Genomic DNA, 27,590 nt, shown 5'->3' on the forward strand with positions numbered 1-27,590 from the left:
AAGATGGCAATGGAGAAGCTCCGTTACCGTGCTGCAAATCAGATATGACAAGAAATATTGTCCTTGTAATGGGGACTCAGGGCACATTGCCTCTGCGTCTCTGAAGCACACTAGAAGCTAAATACACAGATACACATCAAGGCAAAATTGAACCGACTTATGATGGAATTCTTTTCTTTTGTTTTCTTCTTCTCTTCCCGTTTCTCTGTTATCTGTTATCATTATCTCAGCTTACCTTTTGTTGGTGTTGTTACACACCCAGTAAACTGCCTGCAGTCTAATGAACATTGTCTAAAGGCGAAGAAAGATGCCCATTTACTTTACCAATCTAACATTCAGAGTGCAACTTGGGATTAGTATCTTTCCCAGTGATACTTCAGACTGAGCTCCATTTTCTTCATAAATTTGATACTTCAATCTCAAGGATTTACCACTTTTTTCTCATAGGTTAGCCACTTTAATGTTGAAAATTTTGAGTTTTTTCCTCATAGTTTTACACTCCCCCCCCCCCCCAAGCCCTGCCCATTATTTTTTTTCTACCATCTGTAGCTCTAATATCCCATTGTCAGAGATGTCCTCAGAGTTGTTTCTGGGGAGATTTTCCTTATCGCTTTCCCCAAATTCTTGAGTTGATTGAGTTGAAATAAACCCTTAAAGGTATTATATTTTAGTTTATTTTACTAAAAAATTACATATTTATGTTTATGAAATAATTATAAGTATATAAACAGATAATAAACAGTCCAACACATAGCAAGAAACATGCAAGCACAACGTGATAGCATAAACTACCACGAAAATGTTTCTAGGAGATGCAGAGAAGTGATGGAATGCCACCAGGACACTGTTGTTGGTGACTGTGGTGAATGTGTCCCGTCCATTTCAGTATTTAGTTGCGTGTTCTATTTTTTAGCCTGTATCTAGATTGCTAGACTAGTGGCGATGTTTTCATAATTTCTGTTTGCATTTCCTCAACTGGCAGCGGTCTGACCTCTTAAAACATGGTTTAAGGAAACGTGTCCCATCCATCAGTTTTGTTGCATTTATAATTTTTTTCTTAGATAGTGAGCCAGGCTTCTGTGCATGTGCAGGTAGTCGTGCCTTACAGTCATACATAGGAAAAAAACACCTGTTTAAATCACAACAATCGAAGTCGCAGCAGTTTCCATCAGTTGCTGTGTGCAGTTGTTTAAGGAATTTCCGATCCCTCTCTGTGTCTCCCTGTGGATTTGCGCACTTTTAAAACATCTCTATTCGAAAATCATTGCTTTAAAAGTCAACTTGACAAAGGAAAGTCACCCGCCCCTCCCCCACTTCCACCCAAAATAACACACCACGACTTACTTTGTGCCTTTTAAACTACGTTTTTAGTTTTGCCCTTCAACTTGGACTTCAATCCAGCACTCAGATGTCGTCTTCCTCGATGTTTGCCCCCTAAACTTCAGTCCAAGATTTACTTTCTTTTTCTACAAGTTGAAGTCTGGATGGAGACAATGTTTTTCACTTCTCCTTGACGCGGAATGAGGAGGATACGGCGGGAGGGAAAGAGACGGAGCCATGAAAGCAGGAAGGATATGGGTGATGGTGATGATAAAAAGCGCAAGTAACAGGAAAAAATAGAAAAAGACGTGGGGAAAGGATATAATTTCAAAACTCTCTTATTGCCCTCTTCATCATATAGATTCAAACAAATACTGAAGACGGGCAAGTTGTGAAGAAAAAAAATGTGTAAAGATTAATGAGGAAAGAGTCAGGCAATGATGCCACAAAATATCCAGTTGCATTTGCATAACAGGTGATGTCTTTCCCTCTGTTTCTCCAATCAGAGTCCGGGCTAAATCTCCCTGATAGGCTGAAATGTGCAGGGAATAGTGACTGCAAATGGCACCTTGGTGAATTATTAACGAGGAGCATCCATCTATCTATCTATACTCTATCCATCATTTTACACACACCGCACTCCCAGATATAATTGTATTAACACAGATATGAATGGAGACGGACAGAAAAGGAAAGACAAATCTGTCCTCTTTTATCAGCGGCGTTTTAAACGAGCAGCGCTGAACTGGGTGGTTTCACATTAAGCCAAATGATTTTATCAGCCAGACGTCTCTGTAGTGTATTCAAATGGGCTTGCAGGAAGGTTAAAGTAAGCAGCAGTCTGTCGCTGTGGTGCTGTGACAGCCTAAAGCGACGCACTCGTAGTTGTTTACGTGGCAGGGCCGTGCCGCGAGTTTGCATGTTCTGCCCGTGTTCACCGTTTCATGGTTTTAATCTGTGATTCTAAATTGCTCGTTGGTGTGGACGCGAGCATGAATGGGGTTATGTACTGGCGACCTCCCAACGGTGTACACCTCACACCCTGCAGCAGCTGGGACAGGCTCCAAATGCCCCATGTGTGTAACTGGAAAAGAGGTTTAGGTTTTTGGTTAGGTTAGGTTTATGACCAGCTGTCTTATATTGTGTGAGACCCCCTTTTTTCCGCCAAAACAGCCCCGACCTGTCAAGGCATGGACTCCACTAGACGAATGAAAGTGTGCTGTGGTATCTGATGTTAGGCAAGGCAAGTTTATTTGTATAGCACAATTCAACAACAAGGTGATTCAAAGTGCTTTACAGAGACATAGAAACAAAAACAAATAAAAAGCATGATTTAAAATTGATTAAAACAAGCAAGCAAACAGACTAACTTATTAACAAACAAACAAACAAACAAACAAAACAGTATATAAAATCAAAACAGATAAAATCAGAACAGTAGATAAAATCAGTAGTTAAAATGTAAGTTTTGAAATTTAAGCTTAAGTGCAGATTTGGTGCTTTATTTATATGCAGCTGAGAACAGGTGAGTCTTCAACCTGGATTTAAATAAACTGAGTGTTTCAGCTGATCTGAGGCTTTCTGGGAGTTTGTTCCAGATATAAGGAGCATAAAAGCTGAATGCAGCTTCTCCGTGTCTGGTTCTGACTCTGGGAACTGATAAAAGACCGGATCCAGATGACCTGAGGGATCTGGAAGGTTCATACTGGGTCAGCAACAAGTCCTGTAAGTTATGAGGTGGAGCCTCCATGGGTTGTACTTGTTAGTCCAACACATCCCAAAGATGCTCGATCGGATTAAATTCTGGGGAATTTGGAGGGCAAGTCAACACCTCAAACTCGTTTTATCCTCAAATCATTCTTGAACTATTTTTCCACTGATGGCCACTTTTGATAGATACTGATCACTGAGGACCGGGAACTTCCCACAAGAGAGGAAGTTTTGGAAATGTTCTGACCCAACCGTCTACCCATTAAAATCTGCTTCTTATCAAACTTCAAATTCTTACGTTTGTCTGTTTTTCCTGCTTCTAACACATCAGCTTTGAGGGCAAAATGTTAACTTGATAGCTAATATGTTCCACCCGCTAACAGTCGCCATGATGTAGAGATAATCAGGTGAAGAGAGAGATGAAGGGATTGGTTTATATCTGTCTGCATCTTTTAAAACATTAGCTGTAAATATGTTCTGTCACATTGCAGCTGGAAGGAAATAAATATGACCAACAACAACACACATTCATTTGCTGCTAAGAGTTAATCCAGTACATACAATAATTTTGTATGGATGTAAATGTCCTACTACGCCTGTACCCAAAACCTTTCAGACCCTCCTGACATCCAGATATGCTTCTATTTCCAGAAATCCCAGATTATGATTTGTGAAATAACTTTTTTTATGAGTTAATTTAGCACAAGTTACCTCCTTCAACATTTTTTTAAAGAGCCATTCTTCAACCATACAATCAACCCTTCCACTGATGTGTAACTAAAACCAATGGCTCACTAGAAAACGTGTTTGCTTTCCTTAAGATCTGCATAAAAATTGATGAAGGCTCTGTCGCTGCCCTTCACCTGGTAATGTCAGGCTCGCACATCAAGCTGAGTTTCCTGCGAATAACTTTGGCAGTGATTCGCACTTTGTCGCCAGCATTTGTTTGTCCAGTTTTGCAGCGGATGCTTCGCTGCGTGGACGAGCCTCTTCAAATGTAAAGTAATGCTGGCCCGCTGAAATGCAAATCTGATCGGTGCAGTATCATCAGCAGATTGGAGAGCTGCGTGTGAGTGTGTGTGAGTGTGTGAGGGGTAAAAGGAGCTCTATTCTCCAGCTGAAGCCCCTCATCTTCTCTGTTTTCATACTGACACACTGTGAATGTCAAAGAGCTTCGTGAGGGCAGGCCTGTCAGTCAAGCATCGAGTGTGTATGCATGTGTATGTCTGAGTATTGGGAGGAAAAAATAAGAGAGAGAGGAGTGTGTGTCCATGTGGGGGAGGACTTATGTTTGTGTATTTGTGAGAGTGTTTATGTGTCAGACGTAGTGAGTGCTGTGGTGTGTGTGTGTGTCCGAGAGACAGAGCGGGAGAGAGCTAGAGGAGTGTGTTGTGAGTTGCCAGAGGATCTGAGTGAACAGTGATGTGTGACAGAGAGAACGAGAGAGAGATTTGGAGCTCAGAGGGGAAGAGAATGAGCGATCGAGCCACAGAGCGAAATTATTTTTTTTTAAAAAGGAAGGGAGAGAAGGAAAGATTTGGAGCCCAGTGAAAAAGTGAAAGAGACACTAAGAGAGAAACAAAAGAAGGGAAAAGAGAGAGGAATGTCTAGAGAGGAGAGAGGGAGATTGAGGTTGACAGACAATGCTGTGATCTGCGTCTGACTCGGCTGGATTTACTGGATCAGACAAGCACTAAACTCCTCTCTTTCTTTCTGCCTCTCTGTTTCTTTGTCACTCATTCTCTCACTCTCGCAGTCTTATGTACTTCGCCTAATAACCTTCCTAGAGTACGTGTCATGTTATCCAGAGATTATTACTTCAGAGGGGGAGGATATTCTGGGCTGATTTACTCGCAGTTAAAACACAAACTTTTGATGATCACATCGGAGACATTGGGCCGACTTTGGCTTTCTTTGTTTGAAGTTAACATTAAGGAGCAATTGACACTATTGAGCTCAATGAATTTTAGGGGACCCTCCCTCAGCCGTCTCATGAACAAAAAAGCCCAGGAAAACTCCCGTTAGTCTGTCGCAACACTTTCCGGCTTTCCTGCTGTGCTGCCATCAGCTACAAGCCCAGTGCTCCCTACTGAAAGGTTAAAAAAAAACTTCCTCGTTCTCTGTCATAAATATACAGTTTGTTTATAACAACAGGAAGAGCGATACTCTTCTTCTTAATCTCTGCGTCTCCCACAGAGTGCCTTTTGTCGACTTACCTTAAGCGGTCATGGCAGATGGCTGTCCCTCTCCAAGCCTGGTTCTGAGGTTTCTTCTTGTTAAAAGGGAGTTTTTCCTTCCCTGTGGCCCCCAGTGCCTATTCATAGGGGGTCATCTGATTTTTGGGGTTATCGTATTGTCTTTACCTTACACTATAATGCTCCTTTAGCTGTTGTGATTTGTTAGTATATAAATAAAATCCAACTGAATTTAATCTTCTTATTAGTTACATAGTTAAAACATTTTTCTAAATAGAATACTAAATACTAGTTATTCTATTTGTTTGTGTTTTTTGATCAGTGTGTGGCTGTGCATACGCACATATGTGTGTTTGCAGGTTCCAGTCCGGGACAACACGAGCAAGCCTGGTGTCTCACTTTACGATATTTTAGTGGCACAAACGCACAGTTAAGCCGCAGAGTCGCTGCTTCCTCTGGTGTCAGGGAAACACAGATCCACGCCATGCTAAAATTCAATAAAACACTTTTCCACAGGGTTAAGTGGTATGACGCACCTGTCAATGGTGAAGATACAAGCTCAGGATGAGAGGAGGAAAAGGCAGCTAGCGCCCGGCAACAGAGAAGTTATCTAACAATCCTGAATATGAACCGTTATGCTAGCTAACCTATATGAATATAGGCTATATGTTTGGGATATGACCTGAAGCGAGAAGAGATGTATGAACAATATCAATGATAATATCTAGTAGCACCGGTTCATAAGGATGGGTGGTTCTGCCTGATGCAGTAGTTGCGATCAGCAGCCAATCAGGATTGTCAGAATGAGATTGTGGCAGGAATAAGGCACGGCGGGTCCAGGGATCAGTGTTTTCAGACATCTTTATTCAAAACACCACACACCACACCCTACACACACCTGAGTCCCTGTGTTTTAACGTGGCGGGCGTGATTGCGGATGCCGTGCAGGTGCGTCCGCCCTCCCTGCACGCCACCGCAGACCACGCCCCACCACAGAGATAAATACCTGTGAGGAATGTGCAGCACGGTGTGTGTCATAGTCAGACGTTGAAACGAATAATAGGAATGAGAACTGATTAATGCACAGATCATACGAAACACAATATACATTCTGGACATACACCGTTGCAGCACACTACTATGTTGTCTGTGTTTTTTGATCAGCGCCAGCACATGTGGCAAGAGTTTGTGTGCTCGTGTGTGTGCGTCTGTGTCATCAGCAGGGATTCAGGCTGATCCTGTCTTACCTCGGAATGACTGTGGTGAAATCTGCTGGAAACTCTCTTTCTGTCTCTCCTTCATACACGCGCACATTCTCTTGTTTACTGTGTCCTGCTGGGATGTCTGGCGATACAGAGGTGAGAGAAAATAGAGATTCTCTGGTTTTCTTCTGCCTCCTGCCTCCATCCCTCCTTCCCTCCCTCTGTCTTCGCCTTCTTGTCCTCCTGTCAGTCTTCCAAACAAGCTGTCTTATCGAATGATCACAATTGTCGAAGCAGCTTACAAAACGGCCATTGTCAAAATGAACAAACACAATTTGCACCTTCAAACCGCTGTGATGTAAACAGTTAGGCGATGACAATAAAAAAAATGCAAAAATCAAAAGCAAGCGGCAACCTACAAATAATCATGTAAAATATGTCAAGCACAACGTTTTTATTCTACCAGATTTTTGTATTTTTACATTTGGTTATTGGCTTAAACCTGATGTGTAACAACACTCCTCTCTTCTCCTCCTGAATGTCAAAATAACCTTTTGCCCAGACATGAGGAGCGCTTGATTTCTCTCATCTTGCTGGTGACATGCCCACTCACGGGGCTGTTTAAGCACATGGCAAGACGCTTCGAACATCAAACGGACTTCGAGCAGCTCAAACTCACGGCTCCCTTCCAAAAACTTCCTCTGTCATCCTTCAGAAAGACATGGGAGGGCTGAAATGTCAGAAATTCTTTGCTGATGTCACAGCTTTAACTTGATTCAACTGGGAGGCCTTCTAGGAGACAGAACCTGAAACTGACATCCGTCTGTAGCAGAGGTGAATCTGAACTGAAGGCATCACAGATTTCAACTTTTTACAGAAATCATTTGTTCTCCGCAGTCGAATGTCTTTATGAACAACTATAACTATAAACCTATAACATTTAGCATATAATCATTAGTTATTATTAATCTCTGGATCTCTTCCATAGTCTATCTATTGTCCTGTCTTCCCCCCCTCACCCCCAGCAGTCATGGTAGATGGCTGTCTAATTGCTGGGGGTCTCTGTATTATTGTAGGGTCTTTATTGTCCAATATAAAGTGCTTTTACACTATCGATGTTATGATTTGGCGCTATATAAATAAAATACAATTGAATACAAAGAATAATTGGTGACAATATTGCTTTATTTGAATAATAATAACAAAAACAGTAATAAATTATGTCAAAATTAATTTGAAATATTATCTTTTATGTTATTTAATAACTTTGAGCTTTAAGTCCATCGCTTTTCATCCAAGTTTGCATTGATGAAATTCTCCCTGATGTGTTGTTGATCAGAGGTGGCTCCTTTACATCACACTCTGAGGCTTTTCAATCAGACGGGTGCATCGGCGTCCACTTTGATCTTGTAAGATTATAGTTGCTGATGTAATCCTGACATGACAGGAAGTCAGGGTGAGGAATGGACCCAAGAGATAGTGTTGCTCAATCCCCAGGTGGTCAGTTCTGCACAAGTCTATCTCATCCGGGATGAGGAGATAATTTAACGCTGCCATGACAACGGCTGGTTTGTCATTGTGTGTGAGGTCAAGTTCACAAACGGGATTCGGAGTAATTGTTTGGAAATGGGGTTTTCTGTTTTGAGATTTTTATTTATTTATTTACGTGTGATAAAAGGAGAGAGGAGAGGGATAAAAATGAAAGTGTGATAGAGAAGACTATGATGGAGAGAGTATAGTTCATTGTGATCTCATATACGGATTTATTGCGCTTGAGTGTATGTGCATAATTTGTACATGTACTGGGCAACCTGAGCTTCTGCTTTTATGTTTGTGTGTGTGTGTGTGAGAGAGAGCCATGCTGCAGAGTGGTTCTACCTGTAAATGTCAGGCGGCTGTCCTCAGTGTTGACAGCTAAGAAATCAGTGGTAAATCAGGGCAGTAGCTCTGCTAAAGAGGTGATTAATAAACATGTCATCTTTATTTGGTGTGTGTTAGTTTGCGTGTGTCTGGCTGTGTATGTGTGCGCCAACACCTTTAGACCTTTTTTGCTTTCAAACAGCTCGAGGGTGGGTGAGGGAAAGCTGAAGACATGACGGCGATGGAGCGGAATGTGTTAAAGGACAGGAAAGGTGAATAAATACAAATAAGACATTACCACTGATTTGCAATCACAGTGTGGAAGTAGCCACTCTTGAAAAAATAAGAGCACCTTCTCTATGTTCTTTAATGAAGGGAAGTTTTTTTCCTTCCTCCTCCACCTTTTTAAATTTGCGCAGCTGCTTTCATGGTTTGTATCTATTCATCTTATTAATTTGACTCTGATGAAATGCACGTTTTTTTTTTTTTTGTTCCATTGTTTTACATCAACTCGGTCTGTCTGCATCTGAAACGCACAACACTATTGAAATTATGAAAAAAATAGTCGGTGGAATAACATCGAGGTGTACAGGGCTCGGGATGTCTCTTTTTCTGTGTCTGTGTCTTCTCTTTCTATTGTTAAAATAAAAAGAGAGATGCTGAAGCTTCGCCCTTCATCACACTTAGCCCTGCGACTGTGCCACTCTCTAATGGAACTTCATCCATTTCAAATGACAGAATCCATTATGGTTGCATGCACTACTCTGCAGCGCATGCGTTGCATGCACTGGATTTATTTTTGTTATTTGCTGATCATGTGTGTAAACTCATCTGCATTTATTCTCCTGCTGATGAGCTGAAAAGCCTTGGGTGTAGTAGGTTTATGAGAAAACAGACAAATATATTTTAAAGGATTTCCAGGGGAAGAATAATTAGGTTGCTGTCATGAACAACAGTGCTCTGAATATGCTGAACTTTATACTCTAGTCATGTAGTCATAATTAGGCCTAGTGGATGATAAAACGTTTCTCAAACTATAAAGAATATTTTGCCTACTATATCTTTTATATATCGTATCTTTATACTTTGAGCATGTATTTGCTAAAAAAAAATAAAATAAATAAAAACAGCATTTAAGGCATATTTTTCTTTCAGATACTCAAATCTAAAGTATTGAAGAAAGATGAGCTGTTACTGGAGATAAAAAAAAAGAGAGACTGTTGTCTTGTTGAGTCAAATATTATAAAACAGATAAATGATGCAGGTGCAAATGTTTGGTGCAACTTTGAAACGATGATCCCCTGATACTGATGTTCAAAGTCAGTTATACCAAAACATTATAATCAAAAATGAGATTTTGGCTTCAGATCGTAAAACTGAAGTGATTTTAAATACAGCTCAGGTACATTTTTGAAGGGAGTCAATATATTAAATATTCATTAAAGATACTAAATTTGTTAAGTTGCACAAAAGAAATCAGAAATATATATTTATTTATTTTTTTCTTAAGATTTTAATATATATATAAGTGATAAAGTTAAGCCAGATTAATGTCTTAATTACCTTGTAACAATCATTAAAGCAACGTTTTAACCTTTGTAAGGAGCTAGCATTATTCAGAGTGAATGAAAAAAGCACCAACAATTATGTTTCAGTGCTTAATGTGAAAGTGTTGTCAAACATCAAAGTCAGGTTCTTTCTTTGGTTAATTAACAATGTGGTCTGCCTATGTAAGTGCCACTAGACAGTTTCATTTCAACATTTCAAACATCTTTAGGGTTTAAGTTTCACTGGCAGATAAATCAGTGAGTCATCTGCATATCAATGCAATGTTTTTTGTGTTTTTTTACATAAAAGACGACTGGACTGAGAATTAAGTCTCATAAAAGCCAACAGAGACGATTCTAACCGAGAGATAAGAAACCCATGAGACTCATGAGGGTGTAAAATGAGGTGGTGGGATCTTAAAGCACAAAAATGGCAGAATCTCTGAGTCAACAATTAAAAGAGTAATGTCCAGACTCATTCTCCAGTACCTTGAAAGTAAAAAGCTGTTAAAGGAATCAGTCTGAAGTTAGAGAACTGTATGATGAAGGTATAAAAAAGGCTGAACCACTGTGTGTTTAGAGTCAGCTTCCAGATGCTATTGGAAGGATGCAATTAATACTAAACAACACAGTTTGACTAAACAGTGTCACAAAGGTCTTTAAATGAATCAAGTCCACTGGGAACTTTGTGAACTTTGAGTGAAAGACTTCTTTAGTATATTAATATACTAATATAGATGTACATGGCAAAAGTGGTCAAAGGAAGGCAGAGAGTGCTACTGGCAGCAGAGCATGCCTCACAATAAAAAGGCAAGCTGGTATGATAATAATAATAATAATAATAATAATAATAATAATAATAATAATAATAGAATAGAATAGAATAGAATAGAATAATCCTTTAATTGTCCCACAAGGGGAAATTTGGTTGTAACAGCAGCCAAAAAGACACATATACAAACAAACAGTACACAGGACACGGAACAGAAACATACACAATTTTTCTTACATATTTACATTAAGGACAATGGTTACTATAAACAGAGTACTGTACAGTTATTAAATGAAATAAAAATAACTACAGGTAAGAGGCAAACCAGGTTGTAGTGCGAATCGGTTGACTAAAATTATTGCAGTTACAGCACAGATGTAAACATCTGTTTGTTGGGAGCAGTGTTGATTGTACAGTCTGACAGCTGCAGGGAGGAAGGACCTGCAGAAACTCTCCTTTATGCATCTAGGATCCAATAATAATAATAATAATAATAATAATAATAATGTAGCTGGTAACCAGTATACCATGGGGAATAAAGCAGATCATCCCATGAAAGACACGAATCATTTAACTATTTAACAAAAGTCTTGTGGGTTTATACACGAAGAAAAACTTTTCAACTCTTTATTGCTGATAATAAACACACTATGTCAGCGGTATTGTACGTATTGTTTGTTATATGGTGAACCGAGAAGTGTGAGTGAATGGTATCTTTAGACCTGTTCAGCTCTCCGCTGTGGAGGGAGGCCGACATGTCAGGAAGAACAGATAGAGATGTGTGTTGTTGTGGTGGAGTGCAGGTGCAAGTCTGCCACTGAGGGTGCAATTTACACACTGTTTGTGCACCTGCGTGTGCATCTGCATGTGTGATATTTGCATGTGAATCTTTGTGAGGACAAATTATTTTTCAAGGTTAAGAGTGAGGACATTATAAAAAGGCCATTTCTCACTCAAAGGATCATTTGAGACTGTGTTAGCACCTCATGTGTCCGTACATGGATTAACCGCCTCTGCGTGTATACCTACACGTGTCACCCTCTATAAACTGAGCACAAAATAACCTTCATATAAAGAGAGAGCACGTCAGCGACTTCTTATATCTGATCATAGCACTTATCATTCGTTTTATCCTCCTAGAATTTGGATGGTTAGTCAAAGCTGTCACTTTTTGAAGCTCCAGTACAAACTTTAGCTCAATGCAGGTAACAGCAGATCTGAGGGGAAAAGAAACTACAAGCTCAAATTACATTTTTTACATGTGTGAAACAGAGTAGAGGTTTCTGGCAAAACTGGCAAAAGGATAACTTTATTGTTTGACACATCAGTTACACATTGTATTGTATTGTATTATTTGCTAATTTCCTTAATTTGACAACATTAGATCCACAGCAAAGAATGTTTCAGTAACAGCAGCTAACAGCAGCAAAAACCTCAGTGCCTGCCAAGAAGTTCAGGATATCCTCAGCAGCTAACTTCAGTATTACCATCATTGGTCAGAATTGAGCTTCACAGACTCATCAGCCTCATTTGAGTCTGTGAAGGTCCCTTTTAAACACTTTTTACTGCCTCCTCAAGAGGCTTCACCCCTGGCATTTTGACAGCTGAGGCAACCAGCGCACTGAGAGCCTACACTTACTAAACATGAACGCTAACCTTTGGAGGTTACGCAGGGTTAAAAATAGGGATAGGTATTGTTTAGGTTTTATCCGATACCGGTGCCAAACTGGTACTTTTGAAATGGTGCCGCTGCTTAAACGGTGCTCAAACCGGTGCTTAAAGAATGGAGAACACAAAATTGGTCCAAAAACCTCTCATGTTCAGCTGTTTTTTTGTAAAAAGATAACAATGTTAGCCTTTTCTGCAGCTATAGGGCATATATGGTATCACTCTTGGCTGGAAGCAGTGCTTAAACAATGGAAAAAACACAAACTTTGTCCAAAAACCTCTCATGTTTAACTGTTTTCCACTTTTTCTTTGGTCATTTTAGCCTTTTTGGCCAGCGTGAAGGGAGTATCTGCCATCAAACAAGAAGACAGCTGCATGTAGCTATGATGATGTTTGCTAGTTCACCTTACATGCATTAATGTAATAACGTGGTTAGCCTACTCAACGTAAATTACACACGAACAACATTAAGCTACTCACACAGAGAAGAACGGCTGCTGCTGCATCATCATCCTCATCATTTCTGCTACACTGGCAGGGCTAGGGGCCAGGACTCTCCTCTTCGGGTTTTTGGGGGATGTTGCCACTTCGGGTCCGATAACAGGCACCACACCCTCAGTAGATGTGCACGGTGTGAGGTCTCGCAGCAAGCTATCAAATACGGTGCATTTCTCGGCTTTTAAAAAAAACGCTATGCGTCGCCAGGTGTTTCATCAGATTTGAGGTGTTACCTCCTTTGACAGTATCACAGTATCAGCTTAAAGCACTTGTTGCAGCTGCTGAGTTTGCATCTTTTGCGGTGAAGTACAGCCAGACTTTGACCGCTTCGCTTTGGGCATTTTTAATCTGTAGCTCTGCTCTAAAAGAACATACATATCTGGACCCGCCTACTATCCTCGGAAACGTAAAATGATTGGCTAGAATTTAAAGTGTATCACAGCTCAGGAAAATAAAGCACCGAAATGTGCGCTGCTTTTCGGTCTGGTTACTACCGTTTATGTCAGAACCGGTGCCATGATACCAGTACCCATCCCTAGTTAAAAATAATAGTACAAAAAAATATTTAATTGACATATATCTATGTTTTTATACCCAAACAGTAGTAGAAACAGGCCATTACAGGGACACACAGAACAGCTAGCTGTGGCTCAAAAAGATCTTTATAATGATAACAGTGGAAGGGGAGCTGTTACTGTTCTCCTTATTTGCGCCCATACTGTTCCACTGGTGGATCAAACATGGGAAGAATTTCAAATAATGATATCCGAGTTTGTACAAATAATCTCAGCAGGCTTCAGACTGTCCCAAACATTGGATTTCAAACAGCTTTTGTTTTCAAATCATGCCCCTCTGTTATATCAATGAGAGTGGAATCACTTATGTTGTCATGTCAGGACACATCTCGGGGTATGTGCATACAGGCACCGCACACAGAAGAATTTTTTTCAACTGAAATCATGGAGCACTTTAGCAGAGTCCCAGAAAAAAGTCAGTACCGGCAGCTGGAGTGCAACAGTTCTCCTTTGAAGAACACACATATCTTACACTCAGCCTGAAACACTGAGTATGGGAAGGGATTTAGCTTAGGAGTCCAAACCTCCTTCAGCTTAACTGCTGTACTGAAGCATGACTGACTGACTAAACCTGGACCAAAACATTTGAACCAGCTAGGGAGAAAGTGTGTTTCTGTTTGTGATATTGTGTGTCATATGTGTGTTTATAGTCTCTTTGTGTGTGTGTATATTCCAAAAGGGGCAGATTTGACCCTGCCCTGGAAGTGTTTAAACATTCTCGTACCAAACAGAGAGGTTACAGTGTGCAAGCAGGAAGCTGGAGTGTGTGTGTGTGTGTCTGTGGTGTCTCTGTGATTTTTATACATTTTTTATTTCATGTGTATTTGTGTGCGGTGACGCCGCTGCTCGCTAAACTGACACATTTTCAATCACATGGTTTATTCCGAGGAAATTGTTGAAAAAGAGGGAAAAGGGCAGATTTCTGCGGCTCTGCGGGCTACAATAGGACAAGCCAGGATTATTTTTTTTCACTTTGTGCATGTGTGTACGCGCACAAGTGTGTGTGTGTATGTGTGCGCATTCGCAGACAATGCCCTGGTAGCCAATTTGTAATATATAGTCGGCCTTGAAAAATGGCCCAGATCTCCCCTTCGCTGTCTGCAATTTAGCTCTGCCGGCGCCCAGCAATACCCATTGTACTGCCTCCCACCACTGCCATTTTGGCCTGATGGAGTGTGTGTCTGCACCTCGCGTGTGCGAGAGTGTGTTTGTTTACTTGCTTACGTGCATCTCAGTGTGCATTTACCCATGAGTCTGTCTTTGTGCGTGCATGCACGGGTGTGCGCGAGCCAGCAAATGTGTTTATACTCAGGTTATTGAATTTCTGCTTGTGCATGTTGGTGTGTGACACTATGCAAGTGCACGTCTCTGTGAGGTGCTGCGCCATTAGTGTGTGCCTAAAGTTGTACTGGTTATTTAATGCGTACGCATATAGTTGATTTTCTTTGCTCGTGTTTGATGCAGCACCGTTACTCCGTCTACTTTCAAAATGACAGCAAGAAACCTGAAGGCAACATTCTGCAATGAATGGATAAAAAAGAGAGAAAAGTGAGAGAGAAGGGAAGGACGGAGTGATACGCAACAATTTAGGTAAAGAGAAAAAGAAAGACTGGAATAAGATTTTTAAGGATGTGAGAAAGAGGCCACTGTGTTAAGATGGACATGAAGACGTGCATGTAAAAGCAGGTTAGTTGGGCACAAGGACGAGGGTCAGAAGAAATAAATGTAGCACTGGAATATCCGGAGAAAAAGATGGAAGGAAGAAGGGCTAAAAGGTGACTTTATAGATGTGAGTTTGACTGGAAAAAATTGTTCCTGAATTGAAAGAGGGATGTGGACAGTAAAATATGTAAGATTGGAGGAGTTGTAAGAGAGACTAATGGGAAACAAAGGATTGGCTTGATTGTTTGAATGAGGAGTAAAGATACAACAATATGAAAAAAAAGAAAAGACGAAAGAAAGATTTAAGGATATAAAATGAAGGTGAGCAGCAAAAATGGAAAAGTGAGGATTATGCATGTCCCGAGATGTTGCCTGTAACACCAAACCCAACTCAAATGCACCGAGCCGATCATGAGTGTTCTTCCTATACTGGACTAATGATAATAATAATAATAATGGATTGCATTTATATAGCGCTTTTCAGGACCCCTCAAAGTGCTTTACAATTCCACTATTCATTCACTCTCACATTCACACACTGGTGGAGGCAGCTACAGTAGCCACAGCTGCCCTGGGGCAGATTGACAGAAGCGAGGCTGCCATATCGCGCCATCGGCCCTTACCAGTAGGCGGTAGGTGAAGTGTCTTGCCCAAGGACACAACAACTGAGACTGTCCGAGCCGGGGCTCGAACCGGCAACCTTCCAATTACAAGATGAACACCCAACTCTTGAGCCACGATCGCCCCAAGACTAGAAATGGTGGCACACTGTCCTCTCTCACATATTTGTTAATGACTTAACAAAGCTATTTTTATGGAGTCAGCTGTCAGTGATGAAGGCAATATATAGTGAACATGGTGGTAATCACAGTACACGGGTACCATACCCGAGTCCAGCTGCACTGCATTCAGTGGTACATAGTGATTGGCTGTGCATCCGGCACATAGTCTAATGTGAACATACCCTAAGGTGGAGCCCAGGTACTCTTGGGATGAAGCTGAATCCGTTAACTGTATATTGTATATTGAAGGAGGAGCAGAAGCAGGAGTATTCATGTAAAGAATACCCGACTGAGACTTTTTTTAAGGCTGTTAGGATCCTGATGACTTTGTGTGTTGACTTCTTTGGCACCACCTCTTTTAAGGGTGGTGGTGTACCACCAAAAAGGCCTACACTATTTTGTATACTAATTACAGGGAAAACATTCATTAATAGTCATTAGGTAAGTCCTTGTTAACACATTTAAAGAAAAAAAAGTTTAAGCTTATAAAATAATTCATAAAGTGAAGTGTTTCCTTGAAACTCTGATAAAAATTCCCAAGTTCAATTTTTCTTGACTTTGAAGTATTACATTATGCAGTACATTTCACCCACTCAGCAGTATCATGTACAAATTCATTTCCACCTTATTTACACTGATTGTACCTGTTAAATAAAGTCAGTGCATTTTCTCAAAACTCTTTTTTCCCTTCAAAACTCACAAACAGTGCAGACAGTCCTAGTCCCTTAATCTCACATAAAAAAAACATGGAAAGGATCCCCCTCCCCCCTTTTTTGCATCACTTTCATCATGCGTAGTAAATTCTTCCTTTGTCTTAACAGAAGCACCATAGCCCAGTTGTTGTTAGCCCGAACCATGGCTGGTATCGTGTAGAAATCTCATTTGTGATAATCTACTATTCTATTTTAATGCAAACCTTTCCTTATCACAACTTAAACCTCACTACAGTGGAGGGAAAGTGAAACAATAAAAATAATGGGATTCAAAATCTGGTTTTCTGAGTGATCTGATTTATACCGCCAATAACCAACCTTTCTCAATATCTCGACTTTGTCACAGTTTTGAACATGAGACAGCCCATATGCTACTCCATATGTCACTCGGTGTCTAATATTGCCGCAGCTGGTGCGGCGCTGACGCCAAACAACACCTCATGTGTATCTCTGACATTCCAGTGTCTGGGACAAAATGTCAGCATTTGGTCAGCCTGGGAATTGTATGGTGTGAGAGATATTATAAACAATTAACAATCTTGCTAAAACTTTCAAAATGTAAAAAAAAAGAAGAAGAAAGAAAGAGAAAGAATGACTAATAGTTACTTTTGTTGAAGAAATGAGAGAAAAAGTTCATTTTTTTGGCACATGCATGTCAATTTGTTGATGATTGGCTACACTCTCTGGTTTGTACCAGCTGATGAAATAATATAACCGGAGGGTTAAGCTTATTCTACATTCACTTGTAGCTACAGTACCAGACTGAATTGTTATTGGTGGGTCAGAAACGTATAGTTGTTTTATCTGGGATTACGTTCAGTCTGAAAACATTGTGCAACTTTTTTACTATGAGTTTCTGAGTTGAGCAATATTGTTCACTGAAACTGTGGAGGTAGGATCTCGAAGCTTTTCATTCTGGTCTTCTGATTGGGTCCAAACCAGGAAGTGCTACAGTGATAACAAAAACACAAAACTAAGGATACATGTTTTCTGATTCTTATTCATGGAATTGATGGACAAATTCTTGAGCGTTATTAGCATTAAAAGTCACACATGCTTCTAGCTGGCTACTCTCTTATCACCTTTTAAATTGGCCATATAGACAAACACATATTTTCAAAGCCTTGGAAGTCAAAAGCGTGCAAAAAAGACATGCAAGTGAAATAAAACATACTTTGTCTAAAGCAAGTCAACAGTGACTTTTCATTTAGCTGTGGTATGTAATTACATTTTCTCTTTCTTCAGTCATTCGTCCTTAACTGCTTAACTGCAGTCTGATGTTGAGCACATGAAGAAGGTTTATTAGAGACTGTTTGATGAAAAGACTGGAAGCAAAAAAGAGTATATTTACCAAAATTAGGAGCTAAAAGACGCTAAAAGGCTCTGCAGCATTCCAGACCTCCATCACTTGTAGTTCAATACAAGCATCACTTGTATTGAACTACAGCGATGCATTTACATTATTAAGAACCATTTGATTCCCTGCTTGTATAAGGATATTGATGAGATCAGAGTCAATGACCTTGACAAGTGAAAACTCCAAAGAAATTGATGGACTCAGTGTCACCGAGATAAATGTTTACAGGTTTTAAGAATATCCATCAAGCAAAGGCAATCACAAGGACAACTGAGTAAAGCAGCTTTTCATTTACCCTAAGAGATTTGGAGCAGGCAGATGTAATATTTTACTCCTGTTGTTTTTAATATATAATGTGAGTCATGACACAACACATTGCACAAAACTCCTAGAATCTTCTCGTGCCCGTTACATGGACTGGAACTTAACAACGTAGTCTCTGTGCCGAGTCAGACTCTGTGTCTCTTGAAACCTGCTTAAAGCCTGCCATATAATCAACAAAGTACACCGACCTCAGTGACAGAACAAACCCGCTTTTCTTCTTGCAGATGACAGCGCTCTTCTTATCTTTTATTGTTTTGTTTTTTTCCCCTTCCCCCACAGCAGAAGCGATCTGTTTCCTAGTCATGCATCGAGAGATCAAATCTAAAAGTAATACAATCTCTGGACTTACATCGCAGTCGTTTAATTTGAAAACCAACTCTCGCTGCCTTCTCCGGTAGCTTTAAACTGAAATAAGTTATGCCGGCGGTGCCCTCGCTTCACCCTCTGACAAGAACAATAGCGGCCGGCTCGCCTCAGAAAACTGTGTTTTACAATAATACTTGTCCACAAAGCAAGACCGACAATGTCAATGGTTTTATGGTGCGCTACACAGTGCAGCTAATGTTCTCCTGCAAGCCAGCATCGCTTCACTGCTTCTCCCTCTCGCTCTCTCCTCCTCCTTCCTGTGTCTTCCAGAGTCTCTCTCCCTCTTTCTGCCTCCTGTTTTTTTTTCCTTCTCTCTTTTATTCTCCTCGGCTCTCCCTCGCTCCCTTTCTCAGTATGAAAAATCCATTCCGGCATGGGTTTTGACAGCCTGTCTTTGGTGGGTGTGTAAAATTCAAATAATTCACTGTTTATAGACAGTCACTTTGGGGCTGCTTTGTATTTTGTATTTGACTCCGGTGTCACTTTGCCTGCCCGTTGAGTCCCAATCGGCAACATTTAGCTTTTCAAAAAGAAAATAAATAAATAAATAAAATCTGCCACCAAACTGCAGGTTAGTTTGGTTTTTTTTTTTACTGTTTTCAAGGGCGGGAAGTTTTAGGCGACCAGTCATGGTGGGAGATACATCTTGAAATACATCTGAAATAAGCGATTATATTCTAAGCAAACAAAAGAGTGTTAAATAGTGTTAAATATGTGTTGGCACATTGTTTTGTGGCATATTTAAAGCCCCCTTGAATGTAAATGTTTGCACTTGAGTGTGATTTAAAAACCTTTCGTTTCTTTCATACTTTTTTTTTAACCTTTATTATCCAACTTTACAGTTTTGTCTCCCCTTAATTAGTGTGGCTTCTTGTAGAGGGTACATGATGTTAACACTGTAAGAAAGACTGTAAGTAATTTCCCCGTGTGGCAGTTAGATTTGGGGGATTTTATTTAGAAAATATTTGTAAAACCTCTAAAAGGTTAAATTACCCACTCTGGGTCAAGGATGAGTTGGTGGCCCAAGTGGAATAGTTTAAGTATGTGTGGGTCTTGTTCACAAGTGAGAGCAGCGAGGGATTGACAGGCGGATTGAGGAGGGTTAGTCATGACACACAGGAAAGTCTATGGCTCTGTGCTTGCTGCCTCTGCAAACTGGTCCCAGATAAGCAGCAGAAAATGGATGACTGGACGATCTTTGCACATTCTATAGTGAAATACGTGCATTAATGAGTTGTGCCTTTTTTAAGTAGATCCTAAAAATCCGGTTTATGTCACTGACACACAGGAAGCAGTTTGATCACAACTTTCAAACTTCAGTCACGCATTCAGATCAGCAACAAACTTGATGAAACACGTGTAAGACGAGGAAGTAACGCAGCTTCACTGTGGAGCTAGCTAAGCTAGCTAAGCTCAAATGCATGGAGAGTGGAGAAGTAGCAGCAGAAGGAGATAAAAAAAGAATAAAAAAGACGGGTAAATAAATGAATTAAACAGTTTGTCTGTCTCCAGTTGTTCATGCAACAAAGTAAAAACAGACTGACTTCATCTGTTGACTCATTGAGTCGCTCTTCCAATGCCTGAAAGAAGAAGCTACAAAAACCACCAAAGTGACTCGTGTTAAAGGAAGTAAAGTTTGCAGATAAACTCGCACTGTATTACTAAAGTACATTCATTTACTATGCTGTGCTGATGCTGGGTTGTTTGTGGCGGTTAAATAACAGAGCAGTAAGTCATCACACACCGTGATTCCAGTACGGTAATATTTTTGCAGCAAAGTTACCAACTTATCGTTAACTTGTTATGGAAAACATCTGTTATGGAAATTTAGTTTTCCTGTTAGCCAGTACCACATGTATAAGTGTGTAGCCTACATTTATTGCTTTCTGAGATGTCTATTCTTTCATAGGTAAATATTGTGCTTTTAAGTACTAAACTTATTTTTTGGGGGGGAAATATCACATAAGTTGACATAGTATATTTAGTATTTGCACCATATATCATTTATAGCAATCTTTTTCGTATGGGTGCTGATAGCATTTGTGGTCCTGATAATGCTGAGTGTGCTACCCCCAGTTCACACAGATATCGCCACATTACATCACATCCGCAGGACCCTCTATGTTAAAAATATTCGCGCAGCTATCACAGCTGCCTGTTTATGGGTAATTAAACAAAGTATTTGGATTCTTTTTTGAGTGTTATTTTCATATAGACTTGAGACTGAGAGGTCCACAGTTTTTTGTCCACTGAGCTGGAAATGCCCAATCTTTCATTATTTTTTCACATGAACTGCCAAATTATCATTTACCTACTGCTTATTTGCAGAATATATTTTGCATCTAATTCTCTGATTTTCCATGACATTTGCTCTGTGCTTTGTATGGTTATTTTTTCTTTGGTTCCTATGCTCTGTTTCTACGTTTTTGTCTTTGTTCATTTGATTTTCCTGTTTTCTCCCTCTTATTCTTCATTTAACTCTTATTTTTACTCCCACTTCTTCTTCTTCTCCTTTTTTCATGTGGCTGTCGTTAAAGAACCTCTTCACGTTTTTTTGTGTGTTTCGCAGTGACCCCTACTGGGAGCGGCCAGCTAATGCAGGCAGCTGCTCCGCCGCCCGGCCCAAGACCCTTCACCTGGCCGGCCAGCAGCATACCTCCTCACCATGGTAACGTTTGTGTGTGCTCCTTGTAGCAGTAGCAGTAGCAAAACCAGTAGTATAACTTCCCTGTGTGTGTGTGTGCGTGTGTGTGTGTGTCATCGACAAAGAGTGGTATGAATGGATTGCCAAACCCTTTTTACTGTTGTTTTATTGTTGTTGGTTCATATACAGATTTGTCTCAGTAGCATTAAAAGGAAGGGATGTACGTTCATTTTCATGCATTGCCATTTAATTTCCAGCTGATTTTCCAAGACGTTAAAGACGTAAGGATCACCAATTCAACTTGTTCCATTCAATTTCATTCCAGGATAGGCCTTAAAATGGAACGACTTCCAGCACTGATGTGACTGGTTCTTTGGAAGACATTTTTGCTTTGATTCACTTGTGCTGGCACCCAACTCAATTTCTGGCATCAGGGATCCTCTGGCCTCATTTTACCTGACGTATTATGTTGCATAAGAATAACCCTGATGAATTCCATGCAGAGAGTCATACATATTGTCAGTTTTGGAAAAACTGAACAGCTGCATCTGGTTGGGCATTGGTTGCATCACCGTTGTAAAGAACTGCTACCTCTAGAGAAAAGTTGAACTGATAGCCCAAAATGACTTCTTTGCTAAAGCCAGGTAAATAATCCAAAGTATCACCCAGGGTTAATGTTCTGCATCCAAAAATTGCATTTCATTTAGTCATTTTCTGGGAATTGTACATCTATTTTCCAAAGGTCAGCAACAAGGAATTTACTATGCCATCAAATATTATTTTGAACTAACTAGAAAAAATGAAAAAAGCATCATAACATCCAAAGTGAATGTGGGCCTTCTGCTCCACCATCTCCAATTTGCCTGAAAGTTTCATGGTTCAAAGTTTGGGCAGAGATGTTTGCTGTGAAACTTTTTACATATATTGAAAAAATACACGTTTTCAAGATATGTTTTTGAAAAATGGTGTAGTTCCAGCATTTTTTGTACACTTTGACATTTGAAGCAATTTTTGAACATGAATATCTCAAAAACTATAAAAAATAAATGCCTGAAATTTTCACTGATCTTTCTTACCATTAAAATAAACCAGGATCTGTAATGTTGGACCAATAAATAGGAAAATCTATATCTGAACGCACACTCATAAAAAACACAAAAAAGTAAACAAACCATCCACGTATTCACATCCGCTTATCCGGGGCCAGGTCATGGGGGCAGCAGCCTGAGCAGAGCAGCCCAGACCTCCCTCCCTGCCCAGAACACCTCACCCAGGAGCCGCCCAGGAGGCATCCTTGTCAGATGCCCGAAACACTTCAACTGGCTCCTTTCGATGTGGAGCAGCAGCGGCTCTACTCTGAGAAAAACAAAACTGCTATTTAACCTTTTATGCTGGACTGAGCAAATATAAGTTCAGTGACAAAAAAAATATTAGTACACAATTCTAGGATTTCCAGATAGCGTGCAAATTATAACTGCAAAAATAATGAACTTTGATAAATATGTAACTATTTTTCCTTTTTGAGACCTACTCTACCTTCCATTTGTAAAACCTACTGGAAGTCTTATAATCCAGGTTAAGAGACCTCCAGGGCAGTAGGACAGTAGTAGAATAGGTCACTAGAATAAAACTTCTCTTCAGATTCAAATAGACTACCTACTGAAGTTTTTGTTGTTGTTCCACAATTTGTTATATATGATTAATTAACGATGACAGTTGAAAGAATATAGCCTTTTCTTCATTTTTCTGTCTAAGAAGTTCATATAATAAAGTATTCCACATGCTCTATTTGAATTATTGTGAAATTCAACTATATGTCATTGAGATATTGTCACAATTTGGCTTTTGTAATTTTCATTAGTGTGTGCTTAAATATGAAACTTTGCAGGATGACTTGAAAGCCAAAATCCAGACATTTTCTGATGTGTCTGTACCCAAATGACAGATTCTGATTGATTTTGATGTTAAGAAATACCAGTGAAACTTTCAGGCTTTTATCTTTAATAGTTTTTGAGATTTCCATGTTCAAACATTACCTCAAATGTCAAAAGTGCCAAAAATCATACTGGGAGTGGGTCAACAGACCACTTATATATATATATATATATATATATATATATATATATATATATATATATATATATATATATATATTAGGGGTGCAACGATACACAAAATTCACGGTTTGGTTCGATACTTTGGTGTCACGGTTCGATATTTTTTCCATACAAAAAATGTTCATGCCTTTTTAATTTGTCATTTATTAAAATTATAAAAATATATTTTAACTCAAAAGTACAGTTTTTAAATTTAATGTTGCTGAAACAACAAAGTAATAAAAACAAATAAATCTATCTGATTGAGGAATCACTCATCTTTGGAAAAGAGAGTTTATTACAGAGAAATGTCTCTTTCCAAGATAAAAGCTATACTATACGCTTCTTCTGGGCTATATTCTCAGCAGCATATTAAACATATCAGGTCCCCATAAGGAGAATCATGTGCTAACGGCTGTCTAAATGACTCGGCTAAAGTTTGTAGCATGTGTGCTTGTTGTTTTTGTCTGCTTCCACTTGTCTTTGCACTAGGATGATGTCGGAGTAAATATGCAGTCATATTCGTTGTGTTCCCACTAGTGCTGTCAGCGTTAATCTCGTTGAAATGACGTTAACGCCACAACACGGCAAATCTCCGTTAACGAGCTACCGCGGATCGCCCCGTGCGTGGGGCTGGACGGCCAACACGTTAACGAGCTAACTGCGCTAACACACTAGTTCCCACCCATGTAATTGAGCATTGCGTGGCACATCCAACATACTGTTTTACTTTAGTCCATGACGCGCTTACCTTCAGGGTCATACATCACATGAAAACCAAAATAGTTCCAAACGCCAGATCTGAATGAGGGTGGGGGAGGTTCAGTTTGCCATGTTGCAAGGAGAGCTTAACTTCAGTCTCGCTAGCTTGCCCTGCGCTCAGTGAATCTGCGTTCGACTACTCCGCCTAGGCTGCACTGTCGAGCGCAGATCCACTGAGTGCTCAACACAGACAGCATCGTCAGAAGGAAATATATCATATGCGTACCGAACCGAAAGCACTGTATTGAACGGTTCAATATCGATACGAGTATCGTTGCACCCCTAATATATATGTGTGTGTGTGTACGTGTGTGTGTGTGTGTGTGTGTTGAAAAGTATATGATATATGAAGCTACAATTTCACAGCAATTAGCCATGGACCTTAACATTTTCAGGCTGGCTGGGCACAAAATGACCCTAAAGTCAACACAGAAGAGACAGAACAGTTTCATTAACGTCATTACTCCTGCAATGCATCAGTTTGAGTTGGTGTTTGTGTTATGTTGGCATCATACCTTCATACTCATCTTGTAAAAAGTATCAAAGATTATAATCTATATGTAGATTTGTACCTTTTTAAGTCCTTTGATTTTAGATGCAAACTACCTGTTTTTGTTTTTATGACATTGTAACCGTTTCCTGGTTCTGCTTTAACCAGATAATGTTAATTTTAAAAAGCCAACCGAAGCCAATGCAGAAGTGTCTTAAACTGGCATTTTTTTTTTCTTGGCCGACTCATTTCATTGCTCAAATAAATCTGACTGTATAGAAGTCAGGGAGAAAACAAATCTTACAGGCTTCACTTCTGTGTGAACTAAGACGTCAGTAAACACTTTCCTGATGGGATTATGGTCTAAATCAGCGGTCTCCAACCTTTTTTGCGCCACGGACCGGTTTATGCCCGACAATATTTTCATGGACCAGTCTTTAAGGTGTAAATACAACAAAATAAAACTAGTACCGGTACCGAAAAAAAAGAAAATTTATTCATAACACACGTGAAAAGACCCAGGAAAACAGAGTAAATGATAAAAACGATAACAAAATAACGCTGAAAACTGATAAAAACCCTGAAAACTATACATTTCACACCTGAGCCTCAACTCTTGCGGCCCGGTACCAAACGACTCACGGACCGGTACCGGTCCGAGGCCCGGGGGTTGGGGACCACTGGTCTAAATCACTAATTTCAAGCCTTATTTAATATAGCATGACAGTGATTTTTTAAAGTTACAGCCCTCTTAGAGTTAAAAAGGAGTGTAACAGCCCATGCTTCAGCTTGTATTGACAAGGACTGTCAATCACTACCATATGAACATACAGTGGTCCTCTGTTTCGTCTTACTTGACACACACTCCACTAAAGCTCTGAGATGGTAATGGTTCAAGGTGGTTAAATAAAGGCTTCAAGACAGGACTTCACTAATTGGTGGTTCCCAAATTGCTGCTTTTATATAAACTGCTTAAAAAGCTGTAACAGCAAATTCATAAATGCTGTCTGTATATGTGAGTATGAATGTCAAAGCTCAGTCTGATTATCCTCGTGTGTTTGTGTACTGCCATAAAACTGCATTATTCTTTTTCGATAGTTCATCCTCTCCACCCTTCCCTCTTCTACCGTCTTTGTAAGTGAGCAGTGAGAAGAAGGGGATTTGACACCAGGAAGTGAACTGAGGCCTGGTGCATTGTGTCTCGAGTTCTGTGTATTATTGTGTGCGTGCGAGTGGTGGATTACAGTACTGGAGAATAAAGGGGGGATTTGTGTCGGAGTCGGGCAGAGAGCTGAAAGGAGACGGCAGTTAATAGCTCATTATAGGATGGGCTTAACACCATGTAGGGCTTCTAGAAACAGCAAAAGTTCGGCTTGACAGTAAATGACAAATTTAAACGGCTCTGTGCGTTTCAGGCAGTTGTAAAATGAGATGTTTTTATTTATACATAACCCAACATAAGGATTTTACTAAACTGTTAAAAGTAGGAGAACAAAAGGGGAGTAAAAAATGTGTCTATTTGACTTTGGTTCTTGACTATTAATTTGTATATGAATGTGTATATGTCTGCTGAGCTTGTGTGTATGTGCTTTTTTAATCTTAAATGCACGCGTGCTTGCGTGTGTCTAGAAGGTGAAATTGAGATAAATGGTGTAGGAGCTGGGTGGCCCTTGATATACACTCCACCTGTCTTCTCTGCTTACAGCTGTATTCATGTGTGTATGTGTGGCAAGACACTACCACACAAGGTTTGTTTGGTGCAGTCACTTTAATTATGTGCATGTGGGAATGCGTATTTGTATAATGTGCACACCTCTGCTGGAGCTTGTGAGGTTGTGTGCGTGTGCTGCTGTTGCATGTGTTTGTTTTAACTGCGTGCGTGTTTGGGTGTGGAAATAAGCAGCGTGGTTGTAAACTAAAAGAGACAGGTGTACCGAGGAGAGTGTGTGCATTGCAGCCATTCTCACTTTCCTCTCTTAGAAACACACACACACACACACACACACACACACACACACACCAGGGAGATGGCATTCAAAACATATAAAGAGTGTGTGTAAATGAGGAGAGAGAATATGTGTTTTCAGTGTTGTGAGCAGTGTTGGGACTAACGCGTTATTAAGTAACGCGTTACAGTAACTACCTTATTATTGTAGTAACGAGCACGGTAACTAGTTATTATGCCAAAATCAGGAACGCGTTAGTCGTTACTGGGATTTAGATAGGGTCGTTACTCGTTACTTCGTGTGGTGGCTATCGCGGAGCTTCCACAGATTCAATAACATTAGCAAGTGGTGGAGGCAGCAGGTGGAAGAGAAGGAAAAGAGACCCGAGGCGGCCGCCGGTCCAAGTGTGAACTGAACTACAGGTAAGAAGTTGTGACCTGCAGTCTATCTGGGTCAGATATAAACCAAGTTTAGGTGGAGTTTATTTTCGTTATTCTGACTTTTTCCGTACTGCGTACTAGCTAGCATGACGGAGTTTCTATACAGCTGTGTGGGTGCTATGAAGTTAATGATGTTGAACTTTATTTTGTTCATAAGTTATTAGAGTTGCCAACCGTCCCGTCTGGTATTCAGAGAAAATATTACGCGTTTCTTATTGAGGTGAAAAGGAACAGTTTGTCCCGTAATTCAGCTACAATGAAAAAGACACAAAGCTGGAGTTATTCTGTGTCTTTGCTGCACAGCTGCCTCTTCTTCTTTCATTCTCCCCCCTCCCTCTCCCGTTTCTACTTCAATCATGAAAACTGATCAATGATCAGCTGATCGGCTCTCTTGTTTGTTTATCGCCCACTTTGCGCCAGAAAGAGGAAACCAGCCGATGTCGCGCTAAACAACAGCAGCACGTTTAAGCTTGATCAGCTGTTGTTAGAATTTATTTAATATTAATTTCTAGTATCAGCTGATGTTTGCTGGAGCCACAGCTGCAAAAAAGCTGCTGGTCATGATGTCGGTTTGTTTATCTGGTGAGAGGGAAACATGAAACCAGGAGATGTCCTTACTGAATCATCAGAGCTGAACAGGTGATGGAGAAACAGGTTTACC

General features: G+C 40.1%; 1 protein-coding gene across 4 annotated transcripts in view; it reads left to right on the forward strand.

The window, feature by feature from the left end:
• The window catches only part of npas3 (neuronal PAS domain protein 3), a 404,340-nt gene that overhangs the window by 85,261 nt on the left and 291,489 nt on the right, over positions 1 to 27,590 (forward strand). For 3 of the 4 annotated variants that reach the window (XM_085143173.1, XM_085143174.1, XM_085143175.1), the window contains one exon: positions 21,121 to 21,219. The exons of the other annotated variant lie outside the window; for it this stretch is intronic. In XM_085143173.1, the coding sequence (XP_084999299.1) occupies positions 21,121 to 21,219 (99 nt within the window). The remainder of the gene's footprint in view (positions 1 to 21,120; positions 21,220 to 27,590) is intronic. 4 annotated transcript variants of the gene reach the window in all.

This window comes from Neolamprologus multifasciatus, chromosome 19 (genome assembly GCF_963576455.1).
Source record: "Neolamprologus multifasciatus chromosome 19, fNeoMul1.2, whole genome shotgun sequence".
Taxonomy (NCBI): Eukaryota; Metazoa; Chordata; class Actinopteri; order Cichliformes; family Cichlidae; genus Neolamprologus; species Neolamprologus multifasciatus.